The 15,359-nt window shown below is 39.9% G+C and overlaps 1 protein-coding gene and 1 pseudogene across 1 annotated transcript in view; both read left to right on the top strand.

Annotated features, from left to right (window-relative positions):
* Window positions 1-15,359, top strand: part of ZNF346 (zinc finger protein 346) — an 88,258-nt gene that overhangs the window by 21,328 nt on the left and 51,571 nt on the right. Inside the window, exon 5 of the mRNA XM_006873466.1 lies at window positions 3,419-3,604. Within this exon, the coding sequence (XP_006873528.1) occupies window positions 3,419-3,604 (186 nt within the window). The remainder of the gene's footprint in view (window positions 1-3,418; window positions 3,605-15,359) is intronic.
* The window catches only part of LOC102812226, a 12,814-nt pseudogene continuing 2,510 nt past the window's right edge, over window positions 5,056-15,359 (top strand).

Below are 15,359 nucleotides of genomic sequence, written 5' to 3'. Positions count from 1 at the left end.
TCAGTTTGAATTTGCATATGAGTAATTGATGGTCTGTTCCACAGTCTGCCCCTGGCCTTGTTTTCACTGATGATATGGAACTTTTCCATCTTCTTTTTCTGCAGATGTAGTCAATTTGATTTCTATGTATTCCATCTGGTGAGGTCAATGTCTGTTATGCTGCCTAAAGAAGATATTTGAAATTAAAAAATCATTGGTTTTACAGAATTCTATCATGCATTCTCCAGCATCATTTCTATCACCAAACCCATATTTTCCAACTATTGGTCCTTCCTCTTTGCTCCCAACCTTTGCATTTCAATCACCAGTAATGTGCAATACATCTTGATTGCATGTTTGATCGATTTCAGATTAAAGAAGTTGGTAGAATTCTTCTATTTCATCCTCATTGGCTTTAGTGGTTGGGGCATAAATTTGAATAATAGTGGTATTAACTGGACTTCCCTGTAGGCGCATGGATATTATCGTATCACTTACAGCATTGTACCTCATAGCCGATCTGGATATGTTCTTTTTTACAATAAATGCAACACCATTCCTCTACAATTTGTCATTCCCGGCATAGTAAACCATGTGGTTGTCAGATTCAAAATGGCCAATACCAGTCCATTTCAGCTCACTAATACTAAGATACCAATGTTTATGCATTCCATTTCATTTTTGACAACTTCCAATTTTTCCACACTCATACTTCGTACATTTCATGTTCCAATTTTCTATGGATGTTTACAGCTGTTTCTCTTCATTTTGAGTTGTACCCCTTCAGCAAATGAAGGTCCCGCGGGCTTTTCTCCCACGGGCTTTACTTCCATTCACATCACTATTAACTCTACTTTTGAGGAGGCAGCTCTTCCCCAGTCGCATTTTGAGTGCCTTCCAACCTGAGGGGCTCATTTTCCTGCACTATATCTGACAGTGTTTCTCTGCTATTCATAAGGTTTTCAGTGACTAAATATTCGGAAGTAGTTCATCACTCTTTCTTCCTAGTCTGTCTTCATCTGGAAGCTCATGTGAAATCTGTCCATCCTGGGTGACCCTGCTGGTATTTAAAATACCTGTGGCAAAGCTTCCAGAATCACAGCAACTCACAAACCACCACAGTATGACAAATTGACAGACGAGTGGTGGCCATTTGGTTTTATGGAAAATATAGATAAGTGGAAAGAAAAAGTACCCATAATTTCATCGTTCTCAAAAATGACCACTGCTAACATTTTGGAGTACTGTTACTCTTTGTAGCCTTTTGTTATGTATATCTGTGTGTATGTTTTATTTATACCTACATTAAATCTATGGGTCCTGGTGTGGCGCTGTAGGATAATCACTTGACTACTAACTGCAAGGTTGGCAATTCAAATCCACCAGCTGTTCCTTGGAAATCCTATATAGGGTTGCTATGAGTCAGAACTGACTCAGTGGTATACAAGATTAAATCCATGCATATGTGCAGATAAACATAGACTTCTTAAATAACTTTGTTTTTTATAAAAGTAATGTATGCTCATTATGAATAATTCCAGTTCAAACCATGCAAAAAGTATAAAAAAGAAAGTAAAATATCACCCAAATCCTTTTTTTTTCTTCTTACAAAACAGTTGTTAATGTGCTGGTGACTTTTCAAAATACCAGTATACACTTATAGATTGCACATATATCTTTCAACAATGATATGATCATTTATTTAATATTCTATTTTCCCATATTATTAAGAATTTTCATAAGCATTTAATGATTGCATCATATCTCATCATCCATAGTTAACTATTTCTCCTTCATTGAACATTTAAGTCCCCCCCTTTCTTTTACATAACAAACACAACAATCAACATCACTATAGAATGCTCTTCATATTTCAGATGATTTCCTAAGAGAAGACTCTTATAGCTCTCAATTATATTGAATGTCTTAATAGCTCACTAAGCTGTTCCTCCAACTTTTCTTAATCATTTACTTCAGATATTTCTCTTTTATGTTTTTTTTCATCACTTTTTAGTACTTTTAGCTCTTAATTACTATTATTACTCCTTTTCTGATAAAAAAAAAATCTACTTTGGGTCTTTCTTCCATGCATAACGTGTGGGGTTTTTTTTGTTGTTGTTATACAAAATTGAGTACATAAGCAAATTGCTTAGTAATCTCCTTTTTTTATTTAACAATACATACTGAATATTTTCTCCTATTAAGAAATATTCTGCAATATGCACATTCTTGTCAAATGACTTGCTGAAACAAAAATCAGTGGCTAGGGAAATCAGTGGAAAACCATGGGGAAAAAACAGCAAATTTCTTCACGCTTGCTAGAGATTCCCAAAAGTTCCCTCCCTGTAGTGGTGCAGGGCTAAAAGAGCATCTGAGCAAACTGCCATCTCATCTGCTGGAATGCTGCCTAGTTATTCACCCCACCCCCACCCCCCATCATTGGCAGGGTGCCTGAGCTGCATCACTGGCACTTGTTGGTGAGTTTGCATAAACCAGTAGAGCATGGCCTGTAGTCAGTCCCTGGAAGTAAGTTGACCCACAGGAGACTCGTACATATACTCATACCAGTCCATCATTAGACTCATTGACCAGAGTCAAGGATGTTTTCTGAAGGTAAAAGTAGGAGCTGTAGCACTCAGATCTCTCTACCACACTCTGGCAGCCTGGCACAGCAAACAGGACCCAGCAAACAGACCTGGGTTAACTCACTAGCCAGGTGACCTTGGGGAACTCACTTTCCCCTCAGTTTTTCTTTATAATGTGGAAAAATGATACCAACCTTATTGAGTGGTTATGAGGGCCAAAGGGGAAAATATATGTACAAAGTGTGTTAATGTTAATGTCACCCTCTTCTCTCCCCAGTTCAGCCTGGAAGGCAGTGTGCTCTAAAAGCTGTCTCTAGTGTAAAAGGCCTTTAATATAATGACTATATAATATAAGCTCCAAGGCCTCAAGCCCTCAATTTCTACATCTGTGCATTGTTGCCCAGCTCTGTAATTAGAATAATTTGAGGATAAAAATAAAGTAGCCAGACTTTTGGTCCCACTTTCTGTCAAGTTCCAGGGAATTCTGAGGGATGAAAAAGCTGCAAGTTTATATATCCCCACTCTATTATAATTTGGCAACTTGATAACAGATACTAGAGCCTTCTCAGAATCTGAGACAATCAGGATTCATGTTCCAAAAGTAGTTGAAGCAGGTGAACAGAATAGCTGGTCTTTGGGCGCCCATTTTCTCTAACTAGAGAAAGTGTTCAATTGTGTTATCAAACAAGCAATGCTACATCTTCAAGCATGACTAGTGACACTAGCCTTTCTTTCCATTCAGCATACCTGAAAACATGGCACCTTCAGGATTTTTCATTGTTTCTGTTTGAACTCTTTTGCTGTAGCTCTGTTGAAACGCCTTACAAATCCTTTTCTTGTGGCCTCCACCTTAGCCTTGCACCAGAACAGAGACTTGATAGACCCAGACAAGTTCTGCAGCCTCTGCCACGCGACTTTCAACGACCCTGTCATGGCTCAACAACATTATGTGGGCAAGAAACACAGGAAACAGGAGACCAAGCTCAAACTCATGGCACATTATGGGCGGCTGGCGGACCCAGCTGTCACTGACTCATCAGGTGAGGGGGCCTTGCTTACACCTAAGTGGTCTTGGAGCAGGACTTGACTCCCCTGACCAAGCAAAGCTATGTTTTTCCTACTTAAGTATTCTAAAGTAGATATTGCAAACTTAGGTGCCTATAAAAGTCAGATAGGAAATCTGAGTCAGAGAGCCAGGAAGGGCCATGGTCAGCTAGAGTTTGCATGACCCTTTTAGTTAGTTCAGGTTGGTATTCCCTTATGTTTCAGTTCTTCTAAAGAATCTGTAAAGTCAGATTTGTGTAGGCTCTAATTTTTAGATGTGTAGCTAATTTTAAAGTTTTTAAAACCCTGTGTAAGCCAAATACTTCTACAAGCCAGATTTGGTTCACAGACCATCAGTTTGCAACGTCTGATTAAATTTCCTAAGTACCGTCACATTCCTTGGAGTAGGTCTCTACTCTACCAGAATTTTAGAGGGTTCTCAAGGTACCTTCTCCCGAAGCAGGGAGGCCTGCTTATATCCCTGAGATAAAAATAGCAGGCAACTTCCCTGACCTCAAGATGCTAGTCAGAATCATAGAAATGAGAATTCACAAAATTTAGGAACCCTTCCCATCATAATAACTACTTGTGGCCTATAACACCTCCAAAGGAAAGAGCATTATCACCTACTCCTGGTATGGTGTTGTAGGATGAGCACCAGACTACTAACCACAAGGTTAGTGATTCAAACCCACCAGTAGCTCCTTAGAAACTCTATACATGGTTGTTATGAGTCAGAATTGACTTGCCATCAGCAATTCTGTTCTCTCTGGGGATATAGCAGTGACCTAGACAAATACAATTCCTGTCTCATGGAGCTCATGTGAGCATTGGCATTCGTCCTCAGGGCTCTATTGGACAATGGCCTTCCTTACCAGCCCCCCAGCATCCAAGTGTGGAATAACATGGTGTCAGGACACTGCTGTCCAGAGTCATCTGTGCACTTCCCACAACCATGGAGAGTGTGAATACTCAGATGTTGTAGATGTTGCACACCAAATTTGGGGAGGGAGTGATCATACCTCTCTAACAACTCCTTTAGGCCATACTGACATAGATGAGGCAGGTGTTAAACAGGGCTAGGAAGCAATGGGAGACTATAGGCCAAATCCCTCCAACAGTGTCAAGGACTACTCTTCTAATTACTGAAGGACCCTGCTTTACAAACTTCCTCCCAAAGGGCAGGTATTGCTGATATTTATGTTCATATAGAGGCAAGGACATCTCCCATTTAACAGCTCGCATATGCTAAGGAAGGATTCCTAGTGGCACAATGATTAAAGTGCGCAGATGTACTAAAAGGTTAGTGGTTCAAACCCACCAAACATTCCATGGGGAAAAAAATATGGCTTCTCTAAAAATATACAGCCTTGTAAACCCTATGGGGCAGTCCTACTTTGTCTTAAAGGGTCACTATGAGTTGAAGTCAACTAGATGGCATTGGGTAATGGGTTCATATGCCAAGGAATATGGAAACTTAAGAACCAAGTTCCTCAGAGCACTGCTCTTTGATGGCCTTGTACTTGGACCTATGATTGATACAACGTTGCACTGTTAGTGGCATGACTTGGGTTCTCTTGCAGCTGGTCCTTCTCCCCAACAGCTTCCTCCACTCCTGGTCACTCCCTCATTATCGCTTATCCATTGGCAGGTCTCAGGCACTGAGAATGTTTGGCTGCTTATGTTTATTTGTATCCACTCTGTTCTTTTATCTGAAGCCAAAGCTTCCTTCCTGTATCCTCCCACCTCCTCCATTTGTCTAAGGCTAAATTACCCACATTTAATCCTAGCAGTTATCCTGAGCCTTTTATCATGCTCAAGGCAGCTGGCTGCTTTACAGCTTAGCCAAAATCATTCACGAAAATCTAGGCAAAGGGACAAGAGGATCACGTCCATGTGATATTAATATATACATTTAAATTTAATTCTTAACAGCATACTTTAAGTAAATATGATTACCCCATTTCACAAATAAATTGAGGTTCAAAGTGACTTGCTGGAGGTCAGTCTGTTAAGAGCAAGATGCTGATAAATGGCAGCATCATTATGGTCTCCTTTCCCCTGTCTAGTAGTTCTGTGGGGGCGGGGGGGGGGGCGGGCATGGTGGGAGGCTTTTTGAGTACAGGACATCCAGAAGAGACACTGGACCTACTCTGACCTCTTTTTACAGAAGTAAGGTGTAAATCTAGGGCGAGCAGACAGTGTTAATACATAGGGATACTGCCTAAGTGAAGGATTTAGGTTAGTTAGCAGCCGGGCTTCTACCTGCTGGCCACAGACAAACCTGTTCATTCCTCTAATCCATCATTTAGTACTTAGATGCAGTGGTCCAAGCCCTAGGCTAGGTGCTGTCACATACTGCCTCATTTCATCTTCACAACTCTGTGGTATAATTTGATTGCCCTCATTTCACAGATGAGACTGTCAGGATCAGAAAGATGAAATTATTTTCCCAGGGTTCCACACTAGAGAGGAGTAGAGTTAGAACCAGCCTTGAAAGCCCAGGTTGATTTCTATGTTGGGACCAGATAATAGTTCCCATAAGGCTCATGGCAAGCATTGTTGTTGTTGTTGTTAAGTACCATTGAGTCGGTTCTGACCCATAGTGACCCTGTATAGGGTTTCCAAAGAACAGCTGGTAAGCTTGAACCAACGATCTTGGGGTTCAAACTGACTTTGCAGTCCAGCACATTAACCTACAGTACCACACCAGGACTCCCTTGGTAAGCATGGTTGGTGGTGGTTATGTACCGTGGTCAGCTCCGACTCATTATGACCCTGTACAGGGTTTCCAAGGCTGTAAATCTTTACGGGAGCAGAAAGCCTCATCTTTCTCCTGCGGAGCAGCTGGTAGTTTCGAACTGCTGACCTTAAGGTTCACAGCCCAATTCGTAACCACTACACTACCAGAGCTCCTTTGGTACCATCCTGCTGCTTGGTAAGCATAGATCTCTTCAAATGAAGAAGCAGAGGAAGCATATTTCAAGCAGATCAAACAAATCTTAAAGTTTGTGTTATGCCAGACCTCACATATTTTTTCACAGATTTACCCAAGAAGGCCAGAAATAAAGTCTGCAGTATCATTTGGACAGTGTTTTAGGCTAGGTTCTATGGCAGAACAAAATCATTAACTCATGTGTGTGTGTTTGTGTAGTCCTGCTGTGGTGCTATAGGATAAGCATTGGACTGCTAACAACAAGGTTGTTAATTAGAAAGTTGTTCCTTAGAAACCCTGCACAGGGTTGTTATGAATAGAAACTAACTCTCAACTGCACTTAACAACAATTATGTATATAGATGAGGGGAGTTTAAAATGTGGAAAGTTTTCACTCTCATTTCAATTTTCCCATGAATGTTTTGAAATCCCTTCATGGCATGCAGTATATATGCATATATATGTATATATATGTTGTTGTTGTATATTGTTGTTGTTAAGTGCTGTCTAGTTGGTTCTGACTCATAGCAACCGTGTATAGGGTTTCAGAGGAGCAACTGGTGGGTTTGAATCTCCAACCTTTAGGTTAGCAGTCCAGTCCTTATCTTACGGCACCACACCAGGACTAGAGAGAGATTTAGTTCAAGGAAATGGCTCATTGGTTGTAGAGGCTGACCAGTCTCAAATCTGTGATCAGGCATCAGACTGGAGGCTTCTTATTCAGGCTCATACGATTGCAAGGGCTGACAAACCCAAAAATGGAAGTTCAGATAGCAGGCTGCTGGTTCACATCCCAAAAACTAGAGAGAGAGGGCTTTGCCAGAACATCCACATATAATAGGGTAAGTCAGAAAGTATTGCTACTGGGTTCTAGTTGATACATTTATGAGTTTATTCCTAACAAAATGTGTTTAAATATCTCTGCCGTCAGTGGTGGCTGCAGACAAAGTTCTCTCAATAATACGCTTGTCTTAGTCTCATTAGGGTGCCTTCTAAAAAAGGTCCAATCCAAAGTGGTTCTTCTGAGGGGATTTCTGCTAGGCCAGTTCAGTTCAAGGCAGAGAAGTCAGATCAGAAGGTTATGGTGACTGGGGGGAAATCCCAGAAAGGTAATCTTGATAGATTTTCTGAAAGAACAAAGGATGATCATGAGGGCTTACTAGAAACAGCTCTTAAGAAAATTGAAAACTGCAATGATGGAAAAAAAAAAGGGCCAGGAAAGTCATGCCGAGACATTTTTTTCCATTACAGCAATATACCTGCTCATTTTTGAGGGGAGCAAAGCCTGTTGGGGATCTTGTTGGGAAAGTTTACCCCATCCACCCTACAGCCTTGATCTTATCCTTTAAGCCTTCTTTTTCTTCCAAAAACTCAGAAGAACATTTAAAATGAATACATAAGGATACCAGAACTCCAATTTTGATGTGCACAGAATTGTTCAGGAAAGGGTTAAAAAATGGAACCACTTCTTTTAGGAGTTTATAGATCTAGATGGAGGATGTGTCAAGAAACAATAGCTTCACTTTTGATATTTTTGTTTAATATAAAGGTTTCTGTGTGGTGCTGTAGGATAAGCACTGGACTGCAAGGTTGGTCTGAACTGCAAGTCAGCGGTTCAAACCCACCAGTTGCTCCTCAGAAATGCTATACAGGTTTGCTATGAATCAGAACTGACTTGATGGCACTTAACAGCAACAATGATTTTACAACAGTACTTTTTGAAGTTCCTTCATGTATATATGTATGTGTTACGTATTACAAAACAAGGAAGAACTACTGTACTACAATTGCAGTCTATGCTTCTACAAGAGGTCATGTGGTCAAAGCTGGTATTTAAAACTACCCTCTTACACCACCCATTTTGTATTCCCTTTGTCCTCAGCATATACCTCAGTTGGCCATTGTTCCTTACCTGGTGGGGTGACTCAAACCTTCATTCTTGAAAGCTCTGAGCCATTAGCAGTCATGCTGGATTGGGTTGCTGTAGTTTTCCATTGACTTTAGTGACAAAGCATGGTAGTACTAAGAGATAGCCTAAGGAATCACTCGTATTCCAGACATATTCTTCTTTACATCGCTACATAATAGCAACCTAATTTCTCCTTGGTATTCAGGTTCAGTCACACTAGCCAATGCAGTAGCCCCCTTTTTGCCTGTTGACCCAGAGGCATGAGGAGTCCTAAATGGCCAAATGGTGTTAAATCTTTCGGTTCAGTGGAATCAGTGATGCATCTACTGGTGGGAGCGTTCCTCCCTTTAGAACTGTGTTTGAAACCCACAGAGCACAAGGCCTTGGGGACAAGAAGCAAAAATTTTGCAAGTGGGTCTCTAGGGATAATGGTGAGTGATGTTACACCCATGTCTACCCCTTGACTCCTGGACCTGTGAATCCTGGCTATGGGAGAAACAGGACAATATAGAAAGGCATACCTTAATTTGAAAAAAAAAAAAATTTTTTTTTAATGTGAATTGAAGTGAAAGTTTACAGAGCAGATCATCAGCTTTTCATTCAACAAATCATTTACTTTGCTTCATTACAATGATTCCAATCCCTTCCATGTACCATCAGTTAACAATATTTACCTCTATTCACTTAAACTTGCATTCCTCCCTGTGTCTTCCACTACCTTCATTGTAATTCATTGCTTCTTCTTGCTGTATATTATCTACCCTGTCACCATGTTAAAGTGTCTACCTTCTGTTGTTGTGGTCAGGTGCCATGAAGTCGGTACCCACTCATAGTGACCCTATGCACAACAGAATGAAACACTGCCTGGTCCTGGGCCAACGTCACAATTGTTGCCATGCTTGAACCCATTGATGCTGCCACTTTGCCAGTCCATCTTGCTGGGGGTCTTCCTCTTCTTCTCTCACCCTCCACCTTACCAAACATGATATCCTTCTCCAGCGACTGGTTCCTACTGATAATATGTCTGAAGTATGAGAGATGAAGTTTGGCCACCCTGGCCTCCAAGGAGCACTCTGGCTGTAATTCTTCCAATACAGATCTGTTTGTTCTTTTGGCAGTACATGGCACTTTCAGTATTCTCCTCCAACACCATAACTCAAAAGCATCAATTCTTCTACAGTCTTCCTTATTCACTGCCCAGCTTTCGGATGCATATGAGGTTATTGAAAATACCATGGCTTGGGTCAGGCACACCTTAGTCCTCAAGCTGACATCTTTGCTCTGCAACAATTTAAAAAGGTCTTGTGCAGAAGATTTGCCTAATGCAAACCATCATTTGATTTCTTGACTACTGCTTCCGTGAGTGTTGATAGTTGATCCAAGAATTGTCCTTGACAATGTCAGTCTTTTCTCTGTTAATAAGAATGTTGCTTATTGGTCCAGTGATGAGGATTTTTGTTTTCTTTACATTGAGATGCAATCCATACCAAAATCTGTGGTCTTATCTCTTCATTAGTAAATACTCTAAGTCCTCTTCACTTTCCATAAACAAGGTTGTTAGTGAGTCTTCCTCCAATCCTGATGCCTTGTTTTTCTTTATATAACCCAGCTTCTCAGGTTATTTGCTCAGCATGCAGGTTGAATACATATGGTGAAAGAATACAACCTTGTTGCACACCTTTCTTATTTTTAAACCATTCAGTGTTCCCGTGTCTGTTCGAACAACTACCTCTTGGTCCTGGTACAGATTCCTCATAAGCACAAGTAAGTGTTCAGGAATACTTATTCTTTGCAATGTTGTCCATAGCTTGTCATGATCCACACAATCGAAAGCTTTTGCGTAGTCAATAAAGCACAGGTAAACAGCTTTCTGATATTCTCTGCTTTCAGCCAAGATCCATCAGACATCAGCAATGATATCCCTCATTCCATGTTTCTTCTGAATCCAGTTTGAACCTCTGGAAGTTCTCTGTCAGTGTATGCTTGCAGCCATTTCTGTACTACCTTTAGCAAAACTTTACTCGCACGAGATATCAAAGATTTTGTCTGATGATTTCTGCATTGCGTTGGGTCACCTCTCTTTGGAATCAGCACAAATACAGATCTCTTCCTATCAGTCAGCCAAATAGTTGTCTTTTACATTTCTTGGCATAGATGAGTGAGTGCCTCCAGTACCGCCTCACATTCTTGAAAGATTTTCGATTTTTATTCCATCAATTCTTGGAGCCTTGTTCTTTGCCAATTCCTTCAGTGCACCTTGGACTTCTTCCTTCAGTATCATTGGCTCTTGATCATATGCTAATTCTTGAAATGGTTGACCATCAACCAGTTCCTTTTTGTGTTGCTTGTAGGCAGCATAAGCCATTTCCTACAAGTGTTACTTGTAGACAGCATATTAAAGGATCCTGTTTTCTTATCCATTCTGTCTCTTGACTGGTGCATTTAATCCATTTACATTCCATGTAATTATCCATTGGTATGAACTGATTGCTATCATTTTGTTGTGTGTGTTTTTTTGATGCTGGCTGTTTCTTTATTCCACATATTTTTCTGCACTGAATTCATTTTGTATGTGAGTTTTCTTTGCATTTTTCATTTCTGTTGTGTTAATGTTTACTAAATCTTTCAGATTTTCCTCTTTATTTTGATGTGTAGATGTATTCATTTTCTTTGAGGTTTGCTGTTGTTAAGTACCGTGGAGTTGGTTCCAGCTCATAGCAACCCTACACAGGGTTTCCAAGGCTGCAAATCTTTACAGGAGCAGGACACCTCATCTTTCTCCCACAGAACTGCTGGTAGTTTTGAACTGCTGACCTTGAGGTTGGCAGCCCAACTTATAACCACTATGCTACCAGAGCTTATCCTGTACTTTATATATATATTTCCCTTATTTAAAAAAAGTCTGTTGTATTTTGAAATCTACTTGACTTCTTAGCTTTTTGGAAGTTCTGTATTTACACTTTTTACACTTTTTGCTTTGTAGGTGACTTCATTATAAATTGGTATTTCTGGTTCCCTATTTCGCATTCTTGTTGTTGTTGTCAAGTGCCGTCGAGTCAATTCCGACCCATAGCGACCCTGAATAGGGTTTCCAAGGAGTAGCTGGTGAGCTTGAACCGCCAACCTTGCAGTTCAAATGGCTTTGCAGTCTGGTGCATTAATCCACACCAGGACTCCATCTTGTAGATTTGTTTTATTTTTTACATATATCTGGATTGAGTTCTAGGTGGTGTTGTCATGTCAGGTTGTTGTCTGTAGTTGTTGTTTCTGTTTCCAGAGAACACCCTTTAGCATTTTTTGTAAAGTTGATTTTGTTATTGCAAATTTCTTTAATCAGGAAACCTTTAAGTTCTACCTTTTTTCTTTTATCTTTAATTTCTGTTTATCAGGAAACATTCTAACTTTGTCGTTGTATTTGAGAAACAGGCTTGCTGGGTATATGATTCTTGGTTGGCAAATTTTTCTTTTAAGAGTTTTGTATATGTCTTTCCATTGCCTCCTTGCCTGCATGGTTTCTGTTGAAAATCAGAACTTAGTCTTTGCAGGTAACCTTTGTAGGTAACTTTTCATTTTTTTCCGAGCTGCTCTCAGGATTCTTTCCTTGGCTTTGATTTTGGAAAATTTGATTATGATATGTCTTACTGCTTTTCTTTTGAGTTCTGTTCTGTTTGGGGCTCTTTCAACTTCTTGAATGTTTGTCTTCTCGTCTATCTTGATGTTAAGGAAGTTTTCTTAAATAATTCTTGAGCAGTTTTTTCTGTGCTTTTTATTGTCTCTTCCTGTTCTGGAATTCCAGTCACTCATAAGTTGTTCCTCTTCATGGTGTCCCACATAGCTTTTAGACCTTCAGATATTTTTATTATTTTTTCTGATTGTTCTTCTAGCATACTAGTATTGAGAGATTTATCTTCAAACTCACTGATTTGGGTTTCCATTGCTTCAAATCTATTCCTTTGCCCTTTCAATGTATTGTCCATTTCTGAAATATCAGTATTAATCATCTGAATTTCTAATTGCATGTTTTGTGTTGTTTCAAAGTTTACATTTATCTTTTTTTTTTTTTAAATGTTTTATTGTGAATTGTGTGATAGTCTACATGGGGGAACATTAGTTTTACATGCATTCTATCATCTGTTGTTTCATTGGCATAGTTACCATCCCGTCCATGCATCCTCACCCAACCAAAGGGTGTACGCTGTAAGCCTCCACACCCACCACCACCACACCACAGCCCTCAGCCCCTTTCCCTCTCTGGATCCCAAGTCCCCAGCCACTCCATCTCTTGACGTCGTCTTCTCTGCCTCCATCTCAGGCCTCACTGCCTCTCTGGGTAGGATCCTGCTCTCCACTTTTCTCCATTGATGGTCCTAGGGTCCTTCGCTCCTAGACTGAAAAGTTAATCACTCCCCTCCTTGCTACAAAATGTCCACCTTTAGATTTCCAACCCTCACAATCAGTCCTGATAACAATTATTCACTATTGCATCACAAGAGACCCATCTGTATTTCATTTCATCAGCCCTTCCTGGACAGGTTGGATATTATTCACTGGAGACTCTACCTTCCTCCCCGCCCTTTGGATCTAGGTTCCCTCTTGAAAGCTTGTAAGCCAGTCACTTCTTACCATTGTATCCCTACCCCCATTTTGGGTAGCCAATGTCTAAATTATCCATCTCTGTCTACCCTTTGTGTGAAGGAGGTGGGAATAGTTCTTGGAGCAGGGGTTTGTTTCCTCTTTTGAGCTACTGCATTTATAGGTGTAGGTAAAGTTTACATTTATCTTGTCTGTTTTTTCTTTCCTGAATTCTTCTAAATTTTTTTCTGTGTTCTCCTTGCTTTCCTCAGTCTTTCTGTCAGTCTTTTGAAGGTACCCAATTATCATTCTTTTGAATTATTTTTCCTATTAGTTCTTTTACCTTTTCTTCCTCAGAAACATTTTCTGCCTCTGCATCTTGGTCATTTGTTTGAGTCATGTGAGGTAAAATTGTCTCCAGGGCATTGTAGGGCTGTCATATTTGTATTTAATTGATGATTGTATGTTGGGTATGTTCTTAGACTTTCACCAACTGTCTCTTGTGGGTATAGATAGAGAATGGAAATGTGTACATTGTTATTGTTCAGCATTCATGCACCTCAGTTTAGGATGGGTTTGACTGGTGTTGATTGCTTTCTGTCATTAATCAAATAGTATAGGAGCTGATACTGGTGGAGCTGCAAAGGGTATAGTTGTACTGGGTTGTATAGGCACAGTTGCTGTCTCTTGTTGGGAAATAGAAAAACCTTCATATACACACACACAAGAAAACAAAAGATATTAAATGAAAAAGGAGCCAACAATGAATAGAGAAAATAATGTAAATAAATAAATAAATAAGCAGTAACCATGAAAAAAATAACTATAAAGACAGAAGGACAGGGAATTGGAGCTATTGAAAAGAAAACTAAGAAAATAAAAGGTAGAAACAACAGTACTTAAGAATAACTATAAAAGCACACTCCAGGTCCAAGGATGAGGGGACAGGTGGGAATCGGCAGGGAAGGGGATCATGCTGCCATGGAAACAATGCATTTACCCAATAGCTGGACCAGTGGTTCGAGCAGCTAAACAAGTGTAAGCAGTTTAACAAGAACCAATTGCAGACAAAGGCTAAAGAAATTTTAACAAAAGAATCAAATGTATAAGAGCTTCATTGTCCTGGTACCATTTGTGGAGATGTTCATGATCAATTCCATGATCTTATGGAACTCTATAGAATTGATGGGAAATCACCAGATACAAACGATCTATTCATGGGTGACTATATATGGAGCTCTGGTAGGGTAGTGGTTACGAATCGGGCTGCGAACCACAAGGTCAGCAGTTCGAAACTACCAGCTACTCCGCAGGAGAAAGAGGATTTCTGCTTCCGTAAAGATTTATAGCCTCAGAAACCCTGTTCAGGGTTGCTATGGGTCGGAACCGACTCAATGACACTTAATAACAACAACATATAGACAGAAGTTACTATTCATTGGAGACTGACACTTCTTGTGGCATTAAGGTGCATTATCCAGAACACATTACAATATTGAGAGGAAATCTTGAAAGCCGACAAATTACCCAAGTATATGGCTTCATTTGCTGATGCGGCACAACTCAAAATGAAGAGAAACAGCTATAAACATCCATTAAAATCAGAACATGGAATGTACGAAGTATGAATCTGGGAAAATTTGAAGTTGTCAAATGAAATGGAACGCATAAACATCAATATCTTAGGCATTAGTGAGCTGAAATGGACTGGTATTGGCCATTTTGAATCTGACAACCACATGGTTTACTATGCTAGGAATGACAAATTGAAGAGAAATGGTGTTGCATTCATCATCAAAAAGAATATATCCAGATCAGTCATGAGGTACAACGCTGTCTGTGATAGGATAATATCCATGCACCTACAGGGAAGTCCAGTTAATACCACTATTATTCAAATTTATGCACCAACCATTGAAGCAAGTAAGGATGAAATAGAAGAATTCTACCAACTTCTTCACTCTGAAATCGATCAAATATGCAATCAAGATGTATTGATTATTACTGGTGAATGGACTGCAAAGGTAGGGAGCAAAGAGGAAGGATCAGTAGTTGGAAAATACGGCTTTGGTGATAGAAATGATGCTGGAGAACGCATGATAGAATTCTGCAAAACCAATGATTTGTTCATTTCAAATACCTTCTTTAGACAGCATAACACATGACTATACACATGGACCTCGCCAGATGGAATACATAGGAATCAAATTAACTACATCTGCAGAAAGAAGATGGAAAACCTCCATATCATCAGTGAAAACAAGGCCAGGGGCAGACTGTGGAACAGACCATCAATTACTCATATGCAAATTCAAACTGAAGCTGAAAAAAATGA

Source organism: Chrysochloris asiatica, unplaced genomic scaffold (genome assembly GCF_000296735.1).
Source record: "Chrysochloris asiatica unplaced genomic scaffold, ChrAsi1.0 scaffold00242, whole genome shotgun sequence".
Taxonomy (NCBI): Eukaryota; Metazoa; Chordata; class Mammalia; order Afrosoricida; family Chrysochloridae; genus Chrysochloris; species Chrysochloris asiatica.
This window is presented reverse-complemented; position numbering and strand designations above follow the sequence as displayed.